Here is a 26,395-nt window from a genome sequence, read left to right on the forward strand (position 1 = left end):
ACTATGCAAATGCTTATTCCTTTCCCTTTTCTTCTGTTTATTCTTTCAACCTACTTATTGATTTTAACACATGTTTCTGCTATGCTCTGTGCATTTCAAGGGTGAAGTCTGGTCTGAGCTTCTGTCCTCTTATGATCTTTTGTTATTTTCACAGCTAAAGCTGTGTTTCCAAAGTGCAATGATTCAGGGTTAGGTCTACTCACTGACCTCCTAATTGGGGCTCTGCAAGTTTCTGAACCAGGTTTGGTCTGTTGGCAAATTTGGTCTGTTGGCAAAATGTCCCTGGTTAAGAGTTTCAGTACCCTGTTGTTGGACTCAGTCACTCTCAACCCTTTGAGAGACTCAGCAGGTCCAGAGCAGCTACACTACAGGCTTCTGAGGCTAGAAATGAGTCCTTACTATGTTCCTGGAATCAGAGCTACACAGCAACTATTTGATATCAGAATTTGTGTTTTGATCAGTAAGGCTCATGTTCTTTTCTGCCCTAGTCTGTGTCCTGGACCTGGGTAGTGAGCAGTTAAACTGCCAGATGGCACTCATTCCTATTTGGTGCTCACTCTCAGCTCTTTTCAATACCTAGGATCTTGAATACTCCATCCATGTGCATTCTTAGATCTCCTTCAAAGCTGCTGCAGACATCTTTGTCTATCTTCCCAAACTGAAAAAGGAATTTTTTTTTGGGGGGGAGAGGGTTTGAGGAGGGTATTTCTGGATTAGAATTAATTCTAATGTTTTCTAGTGGGTAACCTGGTTTGTACTTCTAATTTTTGGTTTTTTTTTTTTTTTTTTTTGCTATTTTGATTACACATGTTAAAATCTCACAGTCTTGATGATGGGTTCATTATAAATGCATGTTATCAAATTCAACTTGTCTTCCATGGTAGCAAAGCATCATTTCCTTAATTGATTCCCCATCTTACTTCCCACAGAAGTTATTTCAAAGCTTTTCTTCCTTCCTCTCATGTTTCTTCCTTCCCCCAGTTGAGGGCCTTTTCTCTTATTGGTCCTATCATACAAATGAAGAAACTGAAGCAGAGGATAAGTGATACATAAGGTCACCTGGCTAACATGTGGCAAACCTGTTACCTGAATTCAGGTCTTCTGATTCCAAATACAACACTCCATCAGTTATATCATGCTGATTTGCCTTAGCATGGTATTTAAAACCCTTTATAATTGGGTTCCCATCATAGTGTAGTACTAAGAATCCTGGACGTGGGTATCGGTTTGAATTCTGGCCTTCCCATATACTGGTTCTTTGGCCTTTGGCAAGTCACATGTTTATGGACTACTATTTCTTCATCTGAAATTTAGAAAATTGGATGCATGATCTTTAAAATCTCTTCTAGTTTAACATTTTATAATGACTTGGACAAATAAATCACTGATTCTTAAGTTTTTTCTATAACAATCTATAGCTTATTAAGCATTTTTCACAATTCTGTTAAGTAGGTAGTACATTTATTATCTATATTTTATAAATGAAGAAAATGAGGTTCAGAAAAATTATGTGACTTGTCCAAGATCACAGAGATTATAAGATTTTCTATGTCTTCTTATTCTGTGTGTGAGGGAGGTGGAGATAGGAAGGGTTTATTTGTGTTTATGTTTGTGTGTGTGTGTGTGTGTTGTGTGTGTATGTGTGTAGCTTCTACTCAACAACTCTGTTTCTTTATATATACACTACATATCTAAAAAAAGATTTCTTTCTCTTGCATATGATTTACAATCACATTACATTACTGATTTGTACTTAATATATCAGCTATTTCCAGATATTTTTAAACCCAATATCTATATCCAATTTCCCACATATTTGTTATTTTTAGGTTTTACAATTTTAATGTAGATCCAAAGTGATCTAGTCCATCTCAAACATCAAAGTATGTTCCCTCCCAATTGTGAACCAAAGGTCTTTCTCATACAAAATGAAAACACTATAAGCACTATAAAATGAAAACACTATTAGCACCATAATATGGAAACTGATTTTTGCATTGTGACTGTCATTAATTGTTGCTAGACATTAAGTATGGGACAGGTTCTGAGTATTGTGCTTTTTAGCATAGACTGCAATAATTAAAAGGTATTTAAAATCTTTTAAAATTTTAAATCTTTTTGTATTTTGATTTGACACAGAAGATTTTTCTATTTTAAACTAAAACTTTATTTTAGAGATGAGATCTAACCCTTTCCATGACATCACTGTCTTCACACCAGAGTCCTCATGAAAAGAATCAGGGACCACAAATATCAGGAATCCTACTGTATTCAATCAATTACCAAGTCTTGTCATTTAAAGTATAAGTCTATCAATGTCATTCCAAAATCTAAAAAACAGCAGTGATTTCCAAATTCTCTCCAGGATAAATTTAAAAACTATTTATTTTCAGTTTTATTGGTGTGTTCTGTTTTAATGCGACAAATATTTATAGATTAGTTCTGCTTCATAAAAGAAGTCTTTTGCTACAAAAGTTTTTTGTAGAAAAATACAAATTAATTAAACTAATAATGCAATGACCCTATGGAAAAATGCATGCAACATTCCCACTGGTAGCACACATCCCTTAAAAAAAAAATAACAAGAATCTATTTTTATTCGTTTTTACTCTCATGCTACTAGGGGGCAAAAGAAAAGCCAAACAAATTTCCTCAATAATTGTATACAAAAATATACAGGGTGTTTTAAAAGTTTTAATGGAGTTCTAAGTTTTAACAGATAAAAATTATATTTAAAAACTAAAAACTTTTTTTTGACTTCTTAAAAAAAGCTTTACTATCTAAAACTGCATTAAGACTTTTGGGAATTCATTCACCATTCTAAATCTGTTACATTTCTATAATGGATAGTATGTTTCATCATCTGTCCTCTGGAATCATGGATCATTACTGTATTTACTCATTTCCCACCTACATACAATTTTGGAATTTCTCTAACTTCTCCACCTAGTCCCAGGAAGCTCATGACAAGGAAAACTGAATCAAGCAAATTCAGGCTTAGTACTCAGACCTCATCATTATGCTCTGTTCTTCTGATTGGAAGTTGGAGTTGATGTGGGAAAGATTCCTTTCTAGATTCCCACACCCTCCTAGTGAATGTAATTTCTCTTTGACTCACAAATCCTGGTCCCTTTGTATTCCAATAGAAGATCTGGACCTGTCCCAGCCCCACCCGGATCTTAGCCAACTTTGGGGCTACACCCCAAAGCCCCTCGAGCTAAGTCGCCTATTATAAAAGGGCCACGCTGGGAACCCCCTCTTTGCAGAGGTCCCAAACATGCTAGTCATGTGAGGATCTTCTGTCCACTGGACCCTCTATCCGGTGCCCTTCATATCTCTACCTTCCCCTTACTTCCAAACCCAATAATAAACCTCTTTTATCAATCTAGTTCTCAGGCCAATAAATGCTTTATTGGGGACTCAAGCCCCTACTAGACCGCATTTACCGCTGTATCCTTGCGCCGAATCCAAGGGGGTTGCAAGGGAACTTTGCTTGACTTCCTGTACCCCAAACCTGCCACTGGACCTCAACTAAACCCTAATTTCATTTAGATACCCCAAATCTAGACCTCAACAGAGTCATGAACTTCTTTTTTTTTATTTTTTTAATTTTTTTTATTTAATAGCCTTTTATTTACAGGTTATATGCATGGGTAACTTTACAGCGTTAACAATTGCCAAACCTCTTGTTCCAATTTTTCACCTCTTACCCCCCACCCTCTCCCCTAGATGGCAGGATGACCAGTAGATGTTAAATACATTAAAATATAAATTAGATACACAATAAGTATACATGACCAAAACATTATTTTGCTGTATAAAAAGAATCAGACAGAGTCATGAACTTCAAAGTCTCCATTAAGTACAGGGATCAATAAAGACATATCATTTCACATGTGACTGCTCTATTTTGGGACTTCTCTACCAAGCCATGTTCCTGAGCCAGGAACACTCTAGATATGTTGTATTCTCCCATTAGATTGTCAGACCCTCACAATTACTTATCTTTCTCCTCAGATTCTGATGGAGACAGACCAGGACTCTGAAACTGAAAGTCTTGAGAATAGTAGCATCCTCTAAACCAGCTGAACTGCTTCCACTCCAGGCCATACAGCCATCACTGAGGGCGGAGATCACTACACATACTTTTTTTTCCCCTTTCTTCACTACCATGTTTCTTTTCTTTTTAAAAAAATAATAGCCTTTTACTTTTTCAAATACATGTAAAGATAATTTTCAACATTTACCTTTGCAAAACCTTTTATGCAAACTTTATTACAGTTGACCAGCTGCTACCAGAGAGCAGGTACCCAATGACATCTCCCAGATCACTGATGCTGCTTCCAGCCTAGTCCTTCACACACATCATGTGGGAAAGCACTTCCTGGGGAGGAGGGGTTGGTCTTGTCAACCAACTGCCACAGATACAGTAGGCAAGACAGCCTGACAAAGCTGCAAAAAGGAGACCATATGGGCCAGAGAAGGCAAATCAATCACTACAATCTTATCCACAATCTCCTCTCATATCCTGATGGAGACAGCATTGAACCCAAAAAGCCTTGAGATGAGAATGCTTCTAGCCCAATATCCTCAAGCAAATTTTATGAAAATGTATGCTGAAATCTGTATCTTTAGGGGCTTTAGCCACCATAACAGAAGAAAAAATTCTTGCTATCAAAACTCTTTGTCAAAGGCATTGCCACCAAAATCACCACCAAAAGGTTCTAGATCAGAAATTGACATAATTTATCAAAATGTAACATTAAAAAAGAGGTATTAACTTGTTTTGTTGCTGTACCTTAAGGACCAGGGGACTTGTAGTTCAAACTTTCTAATTTGTATTGTGTCCATTATAATGTGACCTTCTTGAGAACAACAACGATCTTACTTTTCTCCTTATATCTTCAGAGCTTTGTTGTTTCATGTTCAGACATTTTCAGTTGTGTCCAAGTCTTTGTGACTCCTTTGGAGTTTTTTGGAAAAGATACTGGAGTGGTTTGTCATTTCTTTATCTGGCTCATTTTAGAGATGAGAAAACAGAGGCAAACAGAGTTCAGTGATTTGACCAGAGTTGCACAGCCAGCAAGTTTATGAGGCCAGATTTGAATGCAAAAAAACAAATCTTTCTGTTTCTAGGCCTGGTGCTATCTACTGAGCCAACTAGCTTCTTGTCTCCAGAGCTTAGCACTGCTCTAAGTGCTATATATGCTATGTATATGCTTTGTGCATAGTAGGCACTAAATAAATGCTTTATTCATTCATATAACGAAGAAGAGGAAAGCCTTACCACAAAGGTGAATAAACAATCTTAGTTCAAGATGGATCATTTGGAACTCTGATACGGAAGCATTCAAATACAGAAGAGACTGAAGGCTGAAAATTATACTGATAAATAACAAGAGAAATAGCTATGTAGCCCAAGTTATGGTTTCCATGTCTTCATTTTAAAATAAACTGTCATTAATATTAATGTTCTTAGAAGCTCAATGACAGCTAGTAAAGGAATATTACCTTAATGGATTTGATGTAAATCAAGAAATGATTTATAAAAGGATCAAAAAATCTTTGTTTGTAAGGACCTAGAGATCAACTAGCTCAATCCGTCAGTCAACAAGCATTTATTAAGAGTCAACCAAGGGTACAATGGTTAGAGTTTTGGTCCAAGAGTCAGGAGGATCTGAGTTCAAAATCAGCCTTAGATATTACCTGTGTTTTCCTAGTCAAGTCATCTACTATCTCTGTGCCTCAATTTATTCACGTATAAAAAGGTGTTTCTAATGGCATCTATTTCTAGGGTTATTATGAAAATGAAATAACATTGGTAAAATGCTTAGCACAGCCTGTAATATAGTAGAAATGTGATAAACGCTTGTTCCTGGCCCTCCCCCTATTAAGTGCTTATAATGTATTAAATACCAGGTATTGCTATAAGCACTAAAGATACTAAAGAAGGCAAAAACGCAATTCTTCACTTTCACGTGACAAATCAACAAGTGAAAGTCATCTGCCCAAAGTTAAATGATTAAGAAATAAAACCACCAGGATTCTTAAGTCTTTTGATTCCAAGTCCAGTGTCCTTTCCTAGGAGCATCCTCTTATCACTGACTATGATCTGCATTTACCATATAGCATGAAGGTATAGTGGAAAGAACATTAGACTGAAGTTATGAAAACTGGGTTCAAATCCCACTTTGAGAGATCCCACAATGTTGGGTGTCACTATGTTTGGTATGAATATGCTGGAAATGTGTGGGAAGTATCACCAAGTTGCCCAAAGGAGGGGACAATTCAAAAATGGAGCAAGTCATGATGATCAGAATGACACAAGACCCATGAGTGAGCCCTGTACTTTCACCTAGGGCAAGAAAGGGAGATCTATTCTCTTTTATAAAAAAGTGAAACCAACCACCAAAATTTCTCTGTGCCTCAGTATCTTCGTATGTATAACGATGATCCCTTTCTCCAAATCTATAAGTCTATAAATGAACATAGCCTAACTCTGACTATTTTCAAAATTCTAGCTGAAGTCAGTGAATTACAAAATCATCTCAGAGCTGGAAGGGCCCTTAAAGGCCAACTAAATCAAATGATACTTGAACAAGAAAATCCTTTCAAGAACACAACACCAAAATAGTCATCTAGGCTTCCAAAGAAGATCTCTGTGCATTGCATTTTGGGATTATAATGGCCACTGGAACAATTTTTCTGACATAAGCCAAAATCTTCCTCTTTAACTAGTTGCTGAGATAACTGGTTAGCAAAGACAATAGTGCTGTATTTGGACTCAGGAAAACCTGAGATTGAATCTTCCTTAGACATCTAGTAGATATGATATAGTAGATGCTACTATGTCTAGCTATGACCCTGGGCTAAGAACATTTAACTTCTCTCTGGAACACTTTCCTTAGCGGTAAAGCAGAAATAACAACAGCAATAATCTTCCAGAGTAGTAGTGAGGACCAAATGGGCTAATGTGCAAAATGCTTTGCAAATTATAAAAAGCTACTCATGTAAGCCTCTGCTATGGCTACTATTTCTATTATTGTTAGGACTGACCAAAACAAGTAATAGTGAGTTCAATAATAATGGGCCAATTAGATTTGGGTGGATTTGAAAGGAAAACTGTTTCAGATTGTAAGCTCCTTGAGGGCAGGGACTGTCTTTTGTCTCCAGAGCACAATACACTGTCTGGCATACAATAGGTGCTTAATAAATGTTTATTATTTATTATTTTGAGTTTGAGATGTCAATGTAATATGTAGTTGGTGATGTATGGCTGGAATTTAGGAGAGTTTGGAGACAAGAGATAGAGATCTAAAAAAAGTTAATGTCAGTTGTGACTGTTATTTAATTTTTTTCACCTCACTAATTAGCAGCATTTCAATACTTTGAGAGACTAAGGAAGTCAGAAGAAAAAAAGCTTTCAGAATCCTTGCAACCTGTTCAAAGACACTTGAAATCAGGCTTTAAGTCAGAATTGCATAATGGAAAAGACAAGATATTTGGGGCCAAAGGACCTCAGTTTAAACTAATAGAGATTTCTGTGGTCTCAAGCAAATTAGCCTGACTTTCAAGTACTCATTTTGTCCTGCTTCCCTCATAGAACTGTTCTGAGAATCAAGTGAAGGAATGAATATGAAGGGAGATAGATATGTCTGAAACTTGGTTAATAGAATTTGTTATTAGAAGTAAAATTCTTTGGACTTATAATTAATGCTATTCGAAAGTTTTAAAACTCTACCCTCTGATAGTAGGACAATGATCTAGAGTAAAAATGAATTAAAGCTATTTTATCCTGTTTTGCTGGAAGTTAAGAATTTTAACTGATTATGTTATGGTTGTGTCCCTGCATTTTTTCTCCTGTAACTAATTTCTATGATCAGAGTCAATATAAACTGTTAATGCAATTCAATTATGTCATACCTTGCTATTTCCAATCTGATTATATGTTATGTAATCATTATATCCTAAATACCTGGCAAATGGGTATTTATCCTGGTCATCTATCTGTTACTGAATATTTGTGTCTGTGGATATTCAGGTTTCTGAATAATAAGAGACCAAATGCCTAACTGCTGTTTTATCTATTAGGAAGCTGCTGGCCAATTCATACTGGCCTCTTCACATTTTGTATCAGTCTGTACTAACTTTTATTTCTAGATTTTGGTCAGTTATAGGTATTGACTTGCTTCTGGATTGGCCCATGAGGCAGCATGGCCACGCCCTCTTTGGACTCAGCAGAAAGCAGTTTTTGAGAAGATCACTGTTCCTGATGGACTGATACTGGGGAGTGGGAAAGTGGTTGAATTATTGTTAACATTTTAACTGTATCACTGAGTTTAAGATTTGTTATATTTGGAATAGTCATTTGATAATTTCTTTTCTGTGTTAAAAAAAGGGAAGAAGGAAACTGATTGAAGCTGGACAGGAAATTGGGAAAAACTGATGTATTTTTCTTAGGCACTTCTGCCCTGCCCCCTATTTCATTAGTTCAGATTGAATTGAAATTATTTAACTCCTTGCTTAAAATTTACTGGACTATGATTTGCTGGTTATGTTTTAAAACTTTGAAATCCCTTATTCTGCTGGAATTGCCCTGGCAGACTCAGTTTTGGGGATTATTCTTTAGAAACAACCATTAATCAGACACCTGTCCTGGGACTGGCAGTCTCTCTCTGATCTGTTTCTCCACTCCTGTTACCTCAGTTCCTTAATTACTATTTCAGCATTTTGATATCAGGACTCTAATAGTTCGGGGTTGGCTGCCTTGATCTAACTGCATAATTTGCTCAGAAATCTGTCTCCTAGTAGCAGCTCCTGTTCCATAGAGAGGGACAGGTGGAGCTATTCCAGACCCCACTTTTTCCCTTTTGGAGTCCCTGACAGACTTGGGGTGCCCCTCTTAGGATGGGCAGCAGGACTGTCTTGAGCACTGCTTCTCAGTAGAGGCTGAGTTTAATGCACAAATGACCACAGAACTAACTTACAGTGAACTGGCCATCCCTGGCTGAGATGCCCTCCAACTGCAGAGGGTCTGAACAGGGAGGCTTGTGTGTGTCCCTAAATGAAGAATGCTGTTTGATGCTAACAATTCTGGGGTTATCAAGGGAGAAACTGGTCCTTATCATAAATCCTTGCATTTTTCAAGTTTTAGTTTGGTTTATTTGCTTTACATAGGGTTGGTCAAAAATTAGAGTGCTGAGATCTTTTAGAGGAAAGTAATTCAATGATTTGAATATTCAAAAGAAAGAGAGTATGGAATGTTATGCTACAGTTCTTTTTTATTGTCCTGACTCAGTTTTCCTAATTATCCTGATCCACCCCTGCCTCAGTTTCCCTACTTTGTCTCCCCTCTGACGGGGAGACATCAGAGATCACCTAATCCAGCCATCTAATTCAGGGGAGGAAATGAAATAAAGTTCCCCTCTCTCTTTATCAGAATACTTGATAGAACATCAGAATGCCTCTTCCCATCCCAAGCTATTATAATATCAGATATTGTCTTATCAAGATGCCTCTCCCCATGCTGGGGTGCCTCCCCCGATTATGTCATCCCCTCTCCAGAGGCTCACCCCACCCTGTCAGAATCCCATTCAGCTCTCAGTACCTTGACTGACTCTGCCCCTGCCTCAGTCTACCCTCTGCATCTGAGCCACGTGTATATATGTCATTGAGAACTCTGATTGTTTGCTGGATTCTTGGAGACGATAGTCTCATTCAGCCTTGGGACCAAACATGGATCCATTGGTCCCAGTATATCTCTCCATTTAATAAATTATTAAATACTCTCTAATCTCTATCCTGCCTCAGTTTCTCTGGCATTACAATAAAAACTCTCCAAAGAGTTACTCATTTCTGGGAGGTTGCTAGATTTATCTTTTGGTGGGCTGGCTTTCAAGTAGCTTTGGTTGGTGAGAATGGAAAGAATGGCAAATTTGGAATCCTAAAAAAAATTTGGATTCTACCTCCGTTACTTATTCTCTTTATTTTAAACTCTTTATTTCATTTCCTCCCCTGAATTAGATGGCTGGATTAGGTGATCTCTGATATCTCTTACTTCCCCAAAACTATCCTTCCTGGCCTCCTTTGCTAGATGGAATTCTAACAAAGCCCTACTCATTAACTGGGTGTTAACAAAGGTTTGTCCTGGGCCCTCCTCTTTTCTTCTTTTATACTATTTTACTTGATGATCTTTTCAACTCCCATAGTTTCAATTATCATCTCTTTGCTGATGCTTCTCAAATTTATTTGTCTAGCCCTAACCTCTCTGCTGACCCCTAGCTTCCAATCTCCAACTGCTTATTAGAAACTTGAATTGCATATTCAGCAGATATATTACTCAACACATCCAAAACCAAACCCACAATTTTCCATCTAAATTCTTCCCCCTCTGAAACTTCCCTATTACTATTCCCTCCTTCCCCCCAGGCAATTAGGGTTAATGATTTGCCCAGGGTCACACAGCTAGGAAGTGTTAAGTGTCTGAGGGCAGATTTGAACCCAGGTCCTCCTGACTTCAGGGCTGGTGCTCTATCCACTGTGCCTATTTTCCTACTTTTTTTAATAGCTTTTAATTTACAAGATATATGCATGGGTACTTTTTTAGCATTGACCCTTGCAAAACCTTTTGTTCCAATTTTTCCCCTCCTTCCCCTCCTCCTCTCCCCTAGATGGCAGGTAGACCAATGTTAAAAATGTTAAAGTATATGTTAAATACAATATATGTATACATATCCATACAGTTATTTTGTTGCACAAGAAGAATCGGACTTTGAAATAATGTACAATTAACCTGTGAAGGAAATAAAAAATGCAAGCGAACAAAAACAGGGATTGGAAATGCTAGCTAGTGGTTCAATTCCCAGAGTTCTTTCGCTGGGTGTAGCTGGTTCTATTCATTATTGAACAAATGGAACTAGTTTGGTTCATCTCATTGCTGAAGAGGGCCACGTCCATCAGAATTGATTATCATATAGTATTGTTGTTGAAGTATATAAAGATCTCTTGGTCCTGCTCATTTCACTCAGCATCAGTTCATGTCTCTTCCCTATTATTCTTAATGATTTTACCATTCTCTCCCAGTGACCTTGCTTATATCCTTGATTTCTCACTTTCTATCTCCACCCAGTATCCAATCTGTGGCAAATGCTGGTTGATTCTACCTTTAAATCTCTCTTGCACATACTTTCTTCTCTACTCTGTCACTGTTACAATTCTGGTGAGAACCTTTATCACCTCATGCCTTGAGGCTGATCTCCCTAGGACAAGTCCTTCCTCACACCTGTTCATCTTCCACTCAGCTTACTAAAAAGCACAGGTCTGATCACACTACTCAAAAAACTTGTAATTCTCTATCACCTAAAGAATTTAAATATAAAGTCCTCTTTTTGATGTTAGAAGCCCTTCATAACCTGGTACCATCCTATCATTCTTGTCGGTTTATCTCCTTATACCTGGATGTCCTCTTTTCTCATTTGTATCTCCTGGCTTCTGTGGTTTGCTTCCTACCTTTAGGCAGGAAGTCTTCTACTGCCTTCTTTTTGTTTGTTATTTCCAATTCATATGACATATATAGCCCTGGCTGCATATTGTCTCCCCTATCAGAGTGGGAGAATCTAGAGAGCAGAGTATTTTGCCTTCCTTTTTTTTTTTTTATCAGGCATAGTAGCATCTGGTACATAGTAGATAACTTAACAAATGTTTATTCGCTAAATATTCATAGATGAGGAAATTAAAACTACATAGTTACTAAGTGTCAGAGCTGGATTATCAACTTGGGAGGCAGGTGCTCTTATCATCTTCAATGTATGGATGAGGAAATTGAGGAAACTTAGAGGAACCAAATAAATACCCACTCAGGGTTATGTGGCTCTCAGTGCTTGAGACAGGATTCAAACACAGGTCTTCCTGATGGCCAGGTTTAGCTTTCTCCCCCTCTGGACCAGCCAGCTGTGCCATCCATCACAGTTGGACCTGCCAGAGTGTGCATTCCCCCTCCCTAAGAAGTCCAGGCCTCTTGGAATTAGGGCTCCTTTCGTTGTCCCAGACTGCTGTCTTTATAGAACTCTGATATAAACATATCAGGCTGCAGTTGTTCAAGAGGAAGAAAAGAAGAAGAGATGATACTGACATGCAGAAATAATACTCTATTTACTGGGCATAAATAAGGCACTTATTAAGTGAGCTGTTCTACTTATTCAGATAAAACACAATAAAAGGCAGTGCAAACCTTATTGCTTCTATAAACAGAAAAACCTTTACTTTCAGCAAATAATGTGTAAATAATACGCAAAACTTGGATACCACTGATTGTGATAGTCTAGTCGGAAGAATGTTCCAGTATAAAAATGGAAGCAATAAGGCTGTGAAGCTGTCTTTCACAAAGCTGGGAAAAGTATAGGATCTCTTCATATACCTTGAAGAGGAGTCAAACATAGCGCATGTGAATTACACACATGCATACTTTTAAGGAAAATGGTCCTTTCCCCCACTTGGACATGTAATACATTTTTTTTTGCAGTGGCACAGTCTTTAAGTAACATATCAAATGGCATGGAGTCTGGGGACACATAAAGATCTGATGCTGGAAGGACTATCTATTTAGTTACACATGGTTTTTTTATCTTGCCTCCTGTAGATAAAAATAGTATGTAGAGACATGTCAAAGGTATAAGACTTTTTCTCTACAAACAACTTGCTGGAAAGGTAAAAATCCTGTGGGAGGGGTCAGATAGTAAAAGAGATACAAGAGGGACTATGTTAGCAGCAGTATAATATAAAAGCAAAGAGCTGTAAAAATGTTATTCTTCCAGTGGGTGAAAATCAAAGGGACTTCCTCTCTGGGCATTAAAGTGATACATATTTCTACTTTTTGCTTCTCTAGAATCATTAAAATACACAGCATAAGAACTTGATTAAAAGAGCATCACAAAAATAACAGGGTTGTCACATTAATTGATCAAATAAAAGGTCTCTAAATGTCACTAAAGGAGAAGAGAATTATATTAGCTAAAGAAGGGATGGTCAGAGTAGGTTGGTAGGTATAAGTTGGGGGACAGAGAAGGGGAGAAGGAGAAGAGCAACAAATTGCTTACCTGTGCTATATTTTTATTCAGAAGATAAACACCATAGTCAAATTGCAACTTCTCTCCTCCTTTGGGATACAGTGGAAACCTAGGAAAAGTAAGAAATAGAGACATTTTAGAAAACAGAGAGCCAACAAATGATGTTTCATATAGCTAGATAACACATAGATAAAAATATGACACTAACATCTGAGAAATTGAATTAAATCATTTGTAAAAAATAATATATATTAATTTGACATCATCACGATGTCACACTATGCAAAAACAATAGCAATTTTCTTGAATGCAGCTCTTCATGCCAACTGAGAGCTAAAATAGAATAGTAAAGCAGAGAACCTTGAAGTGGCAAGGGGGAGCAAGGATTCAATTCCACTGACTCAAATAGTGAACAGAGGAGAATGAATGAAAGAGCATGCAATCCTGAAAAGGGTGAACAGAGAGGCTGTCATCCATCAGAAGGGAATTTATTGTTAAGTGAATGTTTTGTCTTCCTGATTTTGAAAGGAACATGACCCTTATGTAGAAAGCAATCCCACAAAGATGATAATTACTGCTTTCATTTAAAAATTCAATTACTTATTTTAGCAAAAGGGAAAATATCAAGGAAAATGAAGAAAAAAAACCCTTTTGTTTCTTTTTGGTTCTTTTCCTTAAAAAACTGTACTTGAGGCAATTATGGCATAGAAATAAACATTGATATTTTAAAAATTCAATTACTTTTTGAATGGTTAGAGAAACCTAATTTCTGAGAAATTAGAAAGGAGAAGAAAACTATTTGTTTTTATTTTGCCTTCGGCTCTAGAGAGTGATTCCCAATACAATTTCAAAAAGGCCATATTGCAAGGCAGGTATTACAAAATGGTAAGCACTGATGAGTGAACAAAATCATGAAATGCATTTATCTTATGCCAAAAAATATGCAAATACTTAAGATTCCCCACAAGAAGATAGAGAATTGGAAGCAGTAAGAATTAAGCCAGAACACATGTTTTGTACTTTAACTATAGGGCATGAGATAGTTGGGAAAGTGGATCCAAAAAGAAATAATGAGCAATATCAGGAACTGAAGACTGTCTGGGAACAGTACATATTCTGGCCTACAAAGAAACAAATTAATGGCTGAAGCACAGGAAAGAGGGTACTTTAAAACAATTGACTGGATCTATAAACTTTTGCATTCTGAGGTTGTTAACTTCGTGAGTATCACATGTATGCCATTTGCGTAGCACTCCAAATTCGGGAAACTCAGGTCTATCTCCATTTTCAGATCATAGATATGGAAGTAGTCTCATATGTCAGAAGAGTAGATTGAGATAAGCATCCATTCAAAACCAAGAATCTACATTCCTAAAAATGGATTATACAATATCTACTTTATTTTGACTTGAGAAGGATTTTTTAAAATAGAAATTAGATACAAGGCATATTTGTGTCATTAAAACAGAATTTTAGGAGTGATAAGCGCTAAATAGTTCACATAGGGTAGGATTAATAACAGATCAAATATTAAAAGTCTTCAAATTTTATATTACTTTCAAATCCTTAATGAGTCATGTCAAGTTGAACAATATGATATCTTGTAAACCACTATACATTTATTTTACCTTGCTTAAAAGATCTGTAAATCTCTAGAGTTTTGTAATCTAGAAAAATGAAATCCACTATAAAGGGGAAAACTATCATTATCAGGACATAAGATAACAAATTGAAGGGATTTTATTTCAATATAGATGGAAAGTTGCATTAATCAAATGATCACTGACTTTAGATTATGAAGGATAATATTACAATTAAAAGTATAATAGTCACTTAAGCATGACCATAAAACTGCCCTTAACATGCAAAACCCAGCTCATTTTAGGATAGCATTTCAATAAATTACTGAAAAAGTTATGTTTTCTATTATTAAAGATGGAAACTTACAAAGAGCAATTTAAAAAATTCCTGATTTCAAATAGTTTTTAGACGTCGATCTTCCATAAAAGCAAAATTGACTTAACACTCAGTATAGTGCCTGATACACAGTAAGTATATAACGGATGACTGTTGACTAACTGCTTGCCTATATTTGTTCAGAATGTTCCCTATTAGGAAATCATCCACCCCACTACCTCTCCTTCACCTAATAAATTACTCTAGCAAATACTCAAATGGATTGTTGTCTCACAGATTTGGGAGATCTATCCAAAGGTTCATTCTGCAATTTTTGTCTATATCCTCCCAAAAGCTTGGCCCACTAGGTATCTTAAAGATGTCCACAGCTGCATGGCTTGGTGGATAAAGCACTGGGATTGGAGTCAGGAAGACCTGAGTTCAAATCTGGCTTAAACACTTATTAGCTCTGTGATTTTGTACAAACAAAACTGATGCAGACAAGATTAGAAGGGAAGCAGAAAACTAAGAAAAAAATTTTATATCCAAAGGTTCTGATAAAAGATTCAATTCTAAAATACAGAGAGAACTGACTCAAACTTATAAGTATACAAAGCCATTCTCCAATTGATAAATGGTCAAAGGACATGAACAGACAATTTTCAGATGAAAAAATTAAAACCATTTCTAGTCATATAAAAAAATACTCTAAATTACTATTGATGAGAGAAACTGGTAAGACAACCCTGAGGTACCACTATCCACCTCTCAGATTGGCTAAAATGACAGGAAAAGATATTGATAAATGTTGGGATGTGGGAAAACTGGGGAAACTAATACATTGTTGGTGGAGTTATGAACTGATGCAATCATTTTGGAGAGCAATTTGGAACTATGACAAACTGTGCATATACCCTTTCATGCAGCACTGTCTCTAATGGGTCTATATCCTAAAGAGATTATAAAAGAGGAAAAAGGATACACATGTGAAAAAATATTTATAGCAGACCTTTTTGTAGTGGCAAGGAACTGGAAACTCAGTGGATGCTCATCAGCTGGAGAATGGCTGAGTAAGTTATGGTATATGAATGTTATATAGTTGTTCTGTAAGAAACGATCAGCAGGATGATTTCAGAAAGGCCTGGAGAAACTTACATGAACTAATGTTAAGTGAAGTGAATAGAACCAGAAGACATTGTACAGCAACAGCAAGATTATAGGATGATCAACTGTGATGGACTTGGCTCTTTTCAACAATGAGATGATTCGGGCCACTTCCAATGGACTTGTGATGAAGAGAGCCATCTATACAGAGAGAGAGAACTGTGGGAACTGAGTGTGGATTACAACATAGTATTTTCACTTTTTCTGTTGTTGTTTGTTTGCATTTTCCTCTTATTTTTCCCTTTTTTGATCTGATTTTTTCTTGTGCACTTGATAATTGTGGAAATAGAATTGCACATGTCTAATATATATTGGATTACTTGCCATCTAGGGAAGGGATTTGGGGGAAGGGAAGAAGAAAAAAAAATTTTGGAATACAAGGTTTTGCCAGAGTGAATGTTGAAAACTATCTACACATGTGTTTAGAAAATAAAAAAGCTTTTATTTTAAAAAGTTTCTATTTTTTCCCCCTCATCCTGTTTCAATTTCTTTCTTTGTCCCTCAGCCCACTTTAATGTAGTGCCAATTCTTCCTGAGGGACGATTGGAGTAATTTTCCTTCATTGTTAACCTGTGACTTGATTAGGGTACTTCACATGGTACTCATGCCCAAATCTCCTTTTAGACACCATTCTATACTGTAATTTAGTCCCACAGAAAGCACTGATTCACTCAGAGATGAGATGAAAGTTAATATACAACATTTCAGATCTGTACCATCATTACTATCAAATTCTGTTTTCATCCTTGTCTCCTTATGTATTTTTAGGAGGGAAAATCTCATAAGGTTTTCTCTACTGTCACTTTGTACTGATGTTCTGTTAAATGCACAGGTAGGTCTCTTTTTTGAAAAATTTCCCCTTTATTTTCTGTGGGCAATTAATTTTGTTACCTTTAACTTCTTTGGTTGTTGTATTTGTTTCCTTTTTTTTTTTTTTTTTTTTTTTTTTTTTTTTTTTTTTTTTTTTTGTTATTTTGTCAAGAGTGTTTAAAAGACAAATAATTTGGTCAGTTTGATTGTCTTTGTAAGTGGGCTTCGATGTCCCTTTTAAAACTTGTAACTACTTTTGGCTTGTGGCATTCTAAGTAAGAAGCAAGGGAGAGAAGCAGAACTGAGTTGCAAGCCTATAAGTAAATTCACTCATACAACCCTGCCAGAGTAACACAGCTGGTAGGGGAAAAAAAGAGTGCTGAGTGAGCTCCTTAGGGATTAGCCTGCTTTGCTGTTAGTTCACTGGATTCACTGTCAAGTCTTGTTAATATTCTTGACAGTTTATCTCTTGGACATAATCTTTATTTTTGAGAGGCTTAACAGGTGGTGAAGAAAGTATCTAGACCTCTACAACTTGGTCATGTGCTTTGGAGTTATGTAGCAATTTTGATGATTTCTGGAGATTTTGTGTCTTCAAATTTTTTATGACCTATTTCTTTATTGATTTTCTGAGGTTTTCTAAGTAAACACACCACAATTTAGTTTCTTCTTTATACTTTTAGTTTCTTATCATTTTATTGCTATCACTGATATTTCTAGAGCAATATTAAATAGGAATGGGGAAAAAGGGCATCCTTCTATTCACTGGGAAAGCTAATGGTGTTTCTATGCTGAAAATAATGCCAGTTTTGGTTTGAGAAACTTTTATATCTTAAAACTGACTCTTCTATGCCTATTCTTTTAGAATTGTTTACTTATAGTAGCAGAAAAAAGTACTGGACTTTTTCAAAGCCTTTTCAATTTTATAATGAAGTAAACATGAAATCTGGGGTGGTCTATTACTTATGATTATATTCATTGTTTTCCTAAAGGTGAACTATTCATCAATTCCTTGCATAAATCCAACTTGATCATAATAATTAATTTTTAAGTGTAATGCTGCATTTGGGGGGGGAGAGGTTAGGTAGATTTTTGCATCAATATTCATTAGGGATATTGGTCCATAATTTTTTTCTTTATTTATTTTTCCCTGTTTTTTTTTTTTTTTTTAAATTGGCGTTAAGGCTATATTTCTCTTATAAAAATTAATTTTTAAATTTCTAGGACTAATTTGTACAGCAAAAATATTAACTGCTCTTTGAATATTTGACAGAATTCATTTGTAACAATATATAAAATGAATCCAACAAACATTTATTAAGCACCTGCTACATACCAGGCATAATGCTATATGGTGGAGATACAAATATATGGAATGACAAATTCCATACTCTGAAGGAATTCAAATTCTAATGGGAGAGATAAATTCATATGAAAACATACAAAAATAAATACAGTGAATAATTAGCAATTATCTGGCATTTTAACATTTGTAAATATATATGAGGTAATAGGAAGGAAGGGCACTAGTAGTCTGGGAGAGGTATCAAGAAAGGTTTCAGTTGCTAATTCAAGTAATTCTATGAGGCAGAGATGAAGACGATTTGCATTTGAGACATTAGTAATGGCCAGTGCAAAGGCATAGACTGGGAGATGAAATATTATTTTTGAGGAAAAGAAAGAAATCTGCATTTCTGGGCTGAATAACAAAGCCTAAGAGGAGATAATGTCCACTGGAACTGGGACAATAGGTTTAGGCCAAGTTGTAGAAGGGTTTAAATAAACAGAAAAGTCTACATTTTATCCTAGAAGCAATAGAACTACTGTAGACAATTTAGTAGGGAGTGATATGCACCGTGCCTAAGGAAAATCACTTTGACAATTATACGGAAGATAGACATAATTAAGAGGATTGAGGCAAGAAGATCAATGATGGACTTTTGCAGTAAAATTAGGGAATAAAGTGAATCAATGTGCTGGCTATTAAGATCAGATGCAAGAGATGCTGTGGAGGTTGAAATGGCAAGATATAAGGCAGCTAAGTGAATATGTGATATAATCTGCTCTCTGAAAGCTTCTCCTCTGTGGCTCTCAGTCCCAGTTTATATGCTCTACCCTGAATATAAACCAATCATTATATCACTAGGAAACCACTATTTGTTGTAAGATTAAATCAATCATACTGAACCATGCTAAACTAGATAACCATTGTATCCTCAATTCCACTTAGTACCTTATTTCAAATTCTGGCCCATAACAGGTTATGAACCTGAGAGACTGAAAAGAATGATGCCATCTTTGACAGAAATAAGAGATATTTGGAAGAGTATGGAATTTGGGGAAAGAATGCATTCTGTCTTGGATTTGCTAAGTTTAAGAAAGCTGTAGAACACAGTTTAAAATGTGAGACTTGAATGGAGAGGAGAAACTGAAGTTAGAGAGATCTGTGAGAAATCTGCATAGAAGTGATAATTATGCCCAGGCTATCTAATGAAGTTACTGAGAAAGAGAATATAAAGAGGGAAGAGAAAGTCATCTTGCTATAAGTTAAAGTGGAAGACAGAGAAATTGCAGCTAAATGGAATGATGGTTTACAAATGCTCTAGAGAGGTAATTATTGGGATTGATTATATTATGCATGTGGGCAATAAGAAATATTACATCATCAGATGTCTGAGCACTCTGGAACTCGAAAAAAAAAAACAACTGCAGAAGATGAAACAGCAAAACAAATTTTACAAATATTCATTAAGATCTTCAATATTTAGTGGTTTCAACATAAAAATAAGAATTAACTAAGCATGGCTAAAAAGATGCTGGAAAATTTGGGTCAGGAGTAAGAAATGAAAAAGGTTAGGAACTTAACTGTTTACACAGAAGCTTCATACCAATGCAAATAATTAATATTTCCCTTAAAAACAACAAATTTAGGAAATGGATATGGCAACCATATCCCTCTGAATAACACTGAAAAAAAAAAAGGAGGAGGGAAATTTTTTTTATTAATAGGAAAGACTCATTACTGATGTGGGAACCACACCTAAATGAATAGTACAATTAGACTGGTGATTTGCTGAAGCAAAAAATCAAAATAAGTGTAAATTAAAAAAATTTTAAATTAGGGAAAAAAATCTGGTATAGAAATGCAACTCAATCTGACTTACTTTAAGTGATTATTGGGGGAAAGTGGGAAATAAATACAAGACATCTACAAATTATCATAATTTTATACAAAAGTTCAAACAATATAAATTAATTGCTACAATGAAGAGACAAAAGGAGCTTAAAAGAGCACTTAGAAAACAAATGTAAATCACCAGGTAGAAAGACATGGCATAAAAAGGCAATGCCAGTTTAGAATATAAACTCATTAAAAAAAATCTCAAAAGAGAAGGATCAAAATAGATTAGGAGCAGTACCTCCACATTGTGAGAAATGGATGAGCATTAGTTTGGTTCCCCCAAGTGTGAAGGTTGAATTTGGGAAATGGGACTTGAATTGGAGAGTTGAAACCCACAGGAGCATCATTGGGTGGTCAGAGTAAAGGTTATCTCCCCAAAAGAATGTAAGAGTGTAAATTCCTTAGGGGCAAGGACCAGGTTTTGTAATGGGGGATGGTAGCCTGAGATTTGAAAAAAATTTTTTCTTTTCCCCCAACTTCTCACTGCCCAAGCCCCCTCAATACATAACATTATTGCACCACATTTCCCCGGGGACTCAAGAGAAGAGGATGAGGCACCCCAAGATCCCATTTGACCAGACCTTGGTTCGCCTCTGACCCCTTCCCCACCCCTTTTTGTGGTGAGCAAATAGCTTTATTTCATGTTCTTTTTGTTGGGGAAAGTTCCAGCATCAGCTCTTAAGCCCAGCCAACATAAGGAAAAGCCAGGATGGGCAGGGACTTAGGATCTAAATCCACTGGCTGAGAACTGCTCACCTTTGCACACCCCTGCCAAGATCATTCGGGTCCACACTGGATGTGCTCTTTCTCATTAGAAAGCAATAAATTCCTTTTTGCCTCTCCTAAGTCTCTGATTAATTAACTGAAAGGGGGAGGGGCAGTGACCCTTACCACACAACATGAAACAAGTAATGGAGGTCAAAACAAAGCATTTATTTCATGCTTATTATGTTCCAGACCAAGTGCTAAGTACTGGGAATACAAAGAAAAGCATAAAGTCCCTGCCTTCAAGGAGCTCAAATTCTACTAGAGAAGGGAACTGATATATACAAGATAAACATAGAGATGATGTGGGGTAATTTCAGAGAAGGAATCCATCCTATGATCTCCAGTCCTATATGAGACATCTGAGCTGATTCTTGAAGAAAATCAGGGAAGCTAATTTGCACAAATGAGAATGTGAACTGCCCAAGAACAAAGAAGCCAGTGAAGGATGCATCGTAAATGGGTTTGTTGAATTGTTTTACAGTCTATCTGACTCTTTATGACTCCATGTGGGTTTTCATGGCAGAGATACTGGAAAACTGGGACATTGATGCATTGTTGGTGGAGTTGTGAACGAATCCAACCATTCTGGAGAGTAATTTGGAACTATGCTCAAAAAGTTATCAAACTGTGCATACCCTTTGATTCAGCAGTGTTACTACTGGACTTATATCCCAAAGAGATCATAAAGAAGAGAAAGGGACCTGTATGTGCATGAATGTTTGTGGCAGCCCTCTTTGTAGTGGCTAGAAACTGGAAACTGAGTGGATGCCCATCAGTTGGAGAATGGCTGAATAAATTGTGGTATATGAATACTATGGAATATTACTATTCTGTAAGAAATGACCAACAGGATGATTTCAGAAAGGCCTGGAGAGACTTACACGAACTGATGCTGAGTGAAATGAGCAAAACCAGGAGATCATTATATACTTCAACAACAATACTATATGATGACCAGTTCTGATGGACCTGGCCATCCTCAGCAATGAGATCAACCAAATCATTTCCAATGGAGCAGTAATGAACTGAACCAGCTATGCCCAGAGAAAGAACTCTGGGAGATGACTAAAAACCATTACATTGAATTCCCAATCCCTATATTTATGCCCACCTGCATTTTTGATTTCCTTCACAAGCTAATTGTACAATATTTCAAAGTCTGATTCTTTTTGTACAGCAAAATAACGTTTTGGTCATGTATACTTATTGTGTATCTAATTTATATTTTAATGTACTTAACATCTACTGGTCATCCTGCCATCTAGGGGAGGGTGTGGGGGAGTAAGAGGTGAAAAATTGGAACAAGAGGTTTGGCAATTGTTAATGCTCTAAAGTTACCCATGCATATAACCTGTAAATAAAAGGCTATTAAAAATATATTAATATGCTAGATTGATTTATTTCTTAATCAGTACCAAACTGATCAAAAGTGATAGAGATTCATGGAGCAACAGTAAGGATAACTGATAAGAGAGCTCATATCCTCAACTTGATTTCAAAAGTACACTGAGAATGGAGTCACTGTTGAAAGCTCATTAGATGAGATAAACATATAAGTAATCATGGATAAACTATAATCAGCACTGCTGGAGGAAACATTCAGATAGATTAGATCAGAGAAGATCTAAGCAACTGGGTGCATATATTATATTCAGTGACTGTAATGGGCTGAGGCTTGAGTTGATGCACTGAGGTCCCAAGTACATGAAGCTAAATAGTAATTGGACTATACTTTATTAATATACATGATTCGATAAAGAATGATCCCTGCCCACTCTCTGTGCAAGTCCTGATGTGTTGTATAGGAAATGACGATTTTGGTGGGTGGAGGCAGAGAGAGACAGGAAGAGAAGCTAGGAGAGATTGGGCCTGGAGTCCATTCTCCTAGCTGCTGGTCCTGTGGCTGCTGATCTAGCTAGCTTCTTGACTCAGCTGCCACACATTGCTATCGCCGATTCTCTTCCTCCTCCGATCCTTCTTCACTGAGAATAAAGACTGACGATTTTCCCCTAACCTGAACTCCGGACTCCTGCTGATTTTAAAATATGCGGTCTTCACAAGTGACAGAACTGTAAATTCTATAATGGCAGTACATTTTATCTAAACTATAATTCTCTTACTGCTAAGCACAGCAGGTACTTTATAAATGTTTACTGAATTTAATTTTTACAGAGTTACAAAGTACCATGAATCTTGGGAGTAAAAAGCAGGGAGGCCCACAGTACAGACAGAATTTCTAATTTCAGAGGTCCTAAAATATTGTAATATACAAATTTAAAAATCAACTTTCAAACCAAAACAGGGAGGGATAAAAGGAGAAATAGAAGCTCTGTTAATCTAGAACTCTCACTGGGAAACTGAGACCAAGACAGGCACATTTAGTCAAAGTTATAGAGATATTAAGTAGCAGAATCAGAATTTTAATCCCAGGATGATCAACAGCTGGCTAGACCCATCTCTATTTAGCTATCTCCTTAATTCACAAACTCAAAGCATGCATAGTAGAAGTAGCTGTCTTCCCCATTAAATACAATGGCTCTTCAAAGTTTCTTTTTATTCTTTTTCTGAGGCAATTGGGGTTGTGACTTGTCCAGGGTCACTTTTATTTTTTTTTTTTGATGAGGGCTTCTTAGGCCTTGAGAAAGATAAATGAGCCAACACTGACATTTCTATTCATTCACATGCCCTTTCCCACAATGACCAAATCCAATTATTTGTCCATATATTCAGGAGCCTATCTCTGTAACATTTGCTGCTTTAGTCCTTTTTCTTTCTAGATCCCTTACTTTCTCATTTTCTTTCTCATTGTGTCAGGTCAAGTCACAAATATAGTCATATACAAAATTAGCACTAGAATTCTTAATTTATAATCTAGTATTTGTTCTTCCACATTATGAAATTTTCAATATTTATGATTATCCCTGAAAACTCTGCTGATGTCTAGCCTACAGTCATTTGCACATACTTAGTACTCAATAAATGAATCAAAAGGAGACTTGGACTCCCATTCTCAAATAACTTCATCATTCTTAAAGATGAGGGAAGATCAAAGAGATACCAATCAATATTTATTTATTATGTCGGTCACTGTGCTGGGCATACTAAAATAAAAATAAAATCTTCAGTTATCCTCAAGTATCTTAAATTCTACTAAAGGAGACTGTGTATGCATGCATCCCAAAACAGTCAAAATAAATAAAAGGTAACTTAAAGGGGAGAGGAGATGATAACGGGGTTGTGAATTAAGAAAACCTTTAAGTGGGAGGTGGCACTTGAAAGTGTCTTTTAAAAATATTTAAACATGTTTTAAATTTATTGTGTTAAACATTTTCCAATTACATGCAAAAATCTTTTAATGATCTTTTTTTTTGATTGAGTTAAAAAATTCGCTCTCCCTTCCTCCCTCCATGAGAAGGCAAGAAATTTTATACTGATTATAAATGTGAAGTAATATAAAACATATTTCTATATTTGCCAAAATGCAAAAGAAAACACTAACAAAAAAGAAATATAGAAAGTGTGCTTCTATCCTCAAGAATTCATCAATTCTCTTTCTGGAGGTAGATAACAATTTTCATCATGGGGTTTTTGGGCTTGTCTTGGATTGCTGCTCTGAACAGACTAGCCAAACCTATCACAATTGATCATCGTTACAATATTTCTGTTACTGTTTACATTATTCTCTTGGTTCTGCTTACTTCACTTTGCATGAGTTCATATAGATCTTCCCAAATTTTTCTGAAAAAAATCTGCTGGGCTGCACTTTGAAAGAAGCTAAAGATTCTAAGAGGCAGAGAAAGGAATAAATACATTCTAAGTACTGTGTAAAAACACTCCAATGGTATGACATGGAAGTCATGTGTAAGGAAGAATAACAAGGCCAGTTTATGGCTGGATGTAGAGTGGATAAAAGATTAGACTGAAAAGGTAAAGCCAGATTATATAGGGATTTAAATACCCTGCTATTCCAAACCCCTACTGCCAATTTACATTTTGGTCCTAAAGATAATGGCTAGCAAAAAAAAAAAAAAGAAAAGAAAAGAAAATGAGCCTATTGAGAAGAGAAAAACATTATGGTCAGACCTGTGATAAAGGAAAATCACTCTGACAACTGTTTGGAGGACAGATTGGAATGAGGCTGAGATGTGAGGCAGGGAGAGCAATTAGAAGTCATTGTAATAATCTTTGCAAGAAAGGAGGGGCGCCTGAATCATAACAAATGTGTAAAAAGGAGACATGCTATGGAGACAGAATTAAGAAGACTGAGCAACTATTTAGATACATGGAATAAAGGAGAATGCCAAGTTAAGGTTGCAAACATGAATGATTGGAAGGCTGGTAATAAATATCCTCAAAAGAAACAGGTAGTAATTGCTCTGTTGTATCAGTAAATGTATTATCCCACTGATAGACTAATCCTCACTATTTTCAGTGTAAGGCCTTGATGTTTTTCAATGGTTTTCAAACAATTTGCTTCTAAGTCTTTGTTATCACATAAAGGGCGTGCTATAAATATTTTGGTATACCCAGAAATTTTCATCTTAACAATGGTTTCCTTGGGGCATAACTCCAATAATAGAATCTCTGGGTCAAAAGTTATAGATATTTTATTCACTTTGCATAATTCCAAACTGCTTTTTAAAATGGTTATATCAATTTATAACTCCAATCTGCCAACACTGCTATTTCTTATCATCTCTGCCAATTTGCAGTGCATGAGATAAAATCTCACAATTGTTTTGATTTGCATTTCTCTTATTAGTCATTTGGAGCATTCTTTCATAGAAATATAATTAAATTGTAGTTATTCTTGTGAAAATGTTTTGTTCATATCCTAGAATTACTTATTTATTGGGGATGACTACTAATCTGATATACATTTATTTTTTGTATAATTTACAGGCCAAATCCTTATTAGAACAAATTAATACAAAGATTTTTTTTCTTATTTGACCATTTCTCTTATAAATTTATGTATAAATTTTGGCTACATAAAAGTTTTTCAGTTTCATGTACTTATCAATTAAATCTTTGGCAACTGAGTCCATCTCTTGTTTGGTTATGAATATATCTGCTACTCACAACGATGAGAGATTTAGCTCCTATTTTTTATAACATAATTATATATTATTATATATATTATAATTATAGTTATATATCTATTTAGAATGCATTGTGAAATATTTTGTTGTTTTAAGTCTAATTTAAATCTAGACTGTTTTAGTCAAAGGTTCTGATAAAGGCCTTATTTCCAAAATATAGAGAATTGACTCTAATTTATAAGAAATCAAGCCATTCTCCAATTGATAAAAGGTCAAAGGACATGAAGACAATTTTCAGATAAAGAAATTGAAACTATTTCTAGCCATATGAAAAGATACTCCAAATCATTACTGACCAGAGAAATGCAAATTAAGACAACTCTGAGATACCACTACACACCTGTCAGATTGGCTAGAATGACAGAGAAAGATAATGATGAATGTTGGAGGGGATATGGGAAAACTGGGAC

General features: G+C 35.9%; 1 protein-coding gene across 4 annotated transcripts in view; it reads right to left on the reverse strand.

Moving 5' to 3' along the window:
• Positions 1–26,395, reverse strand: part of UVRAG (UV radiation resistance associated) — a 397,709-nt gene that overhangs the window by 103,684 nt on the left and 267,630 nt on the right. For all 4 annotated transcript variants that reach the window (XM_031961363.1, XM_031961361.1, XM_031961364.1 and 1 more), the window contains one exon: positions 13,095–13,173. In XM_031961363.1, coding sequence (XP_031817223.1) covers positions 13,095–13,173 — 79 coding nt within the window. The remainder of the gene's footprint in view (positions 1–13,094; positions 13,174–26,395) is intronic.

This window comes from Sarcophilus harrisii, chromosome 3 (genome assembly GCF_902635505.1).
Source record: "Sarcophilus harrisii chromosome 3, mSarHar1.11, whole genome shotgun sequence".
Lineage (NCBI taxonomy): Eukaryota > Metazoa > Chordata > Mammalia > Dasyuromorphia > Dasyuridae > Sarcophilus > Sarcophilus harrisii.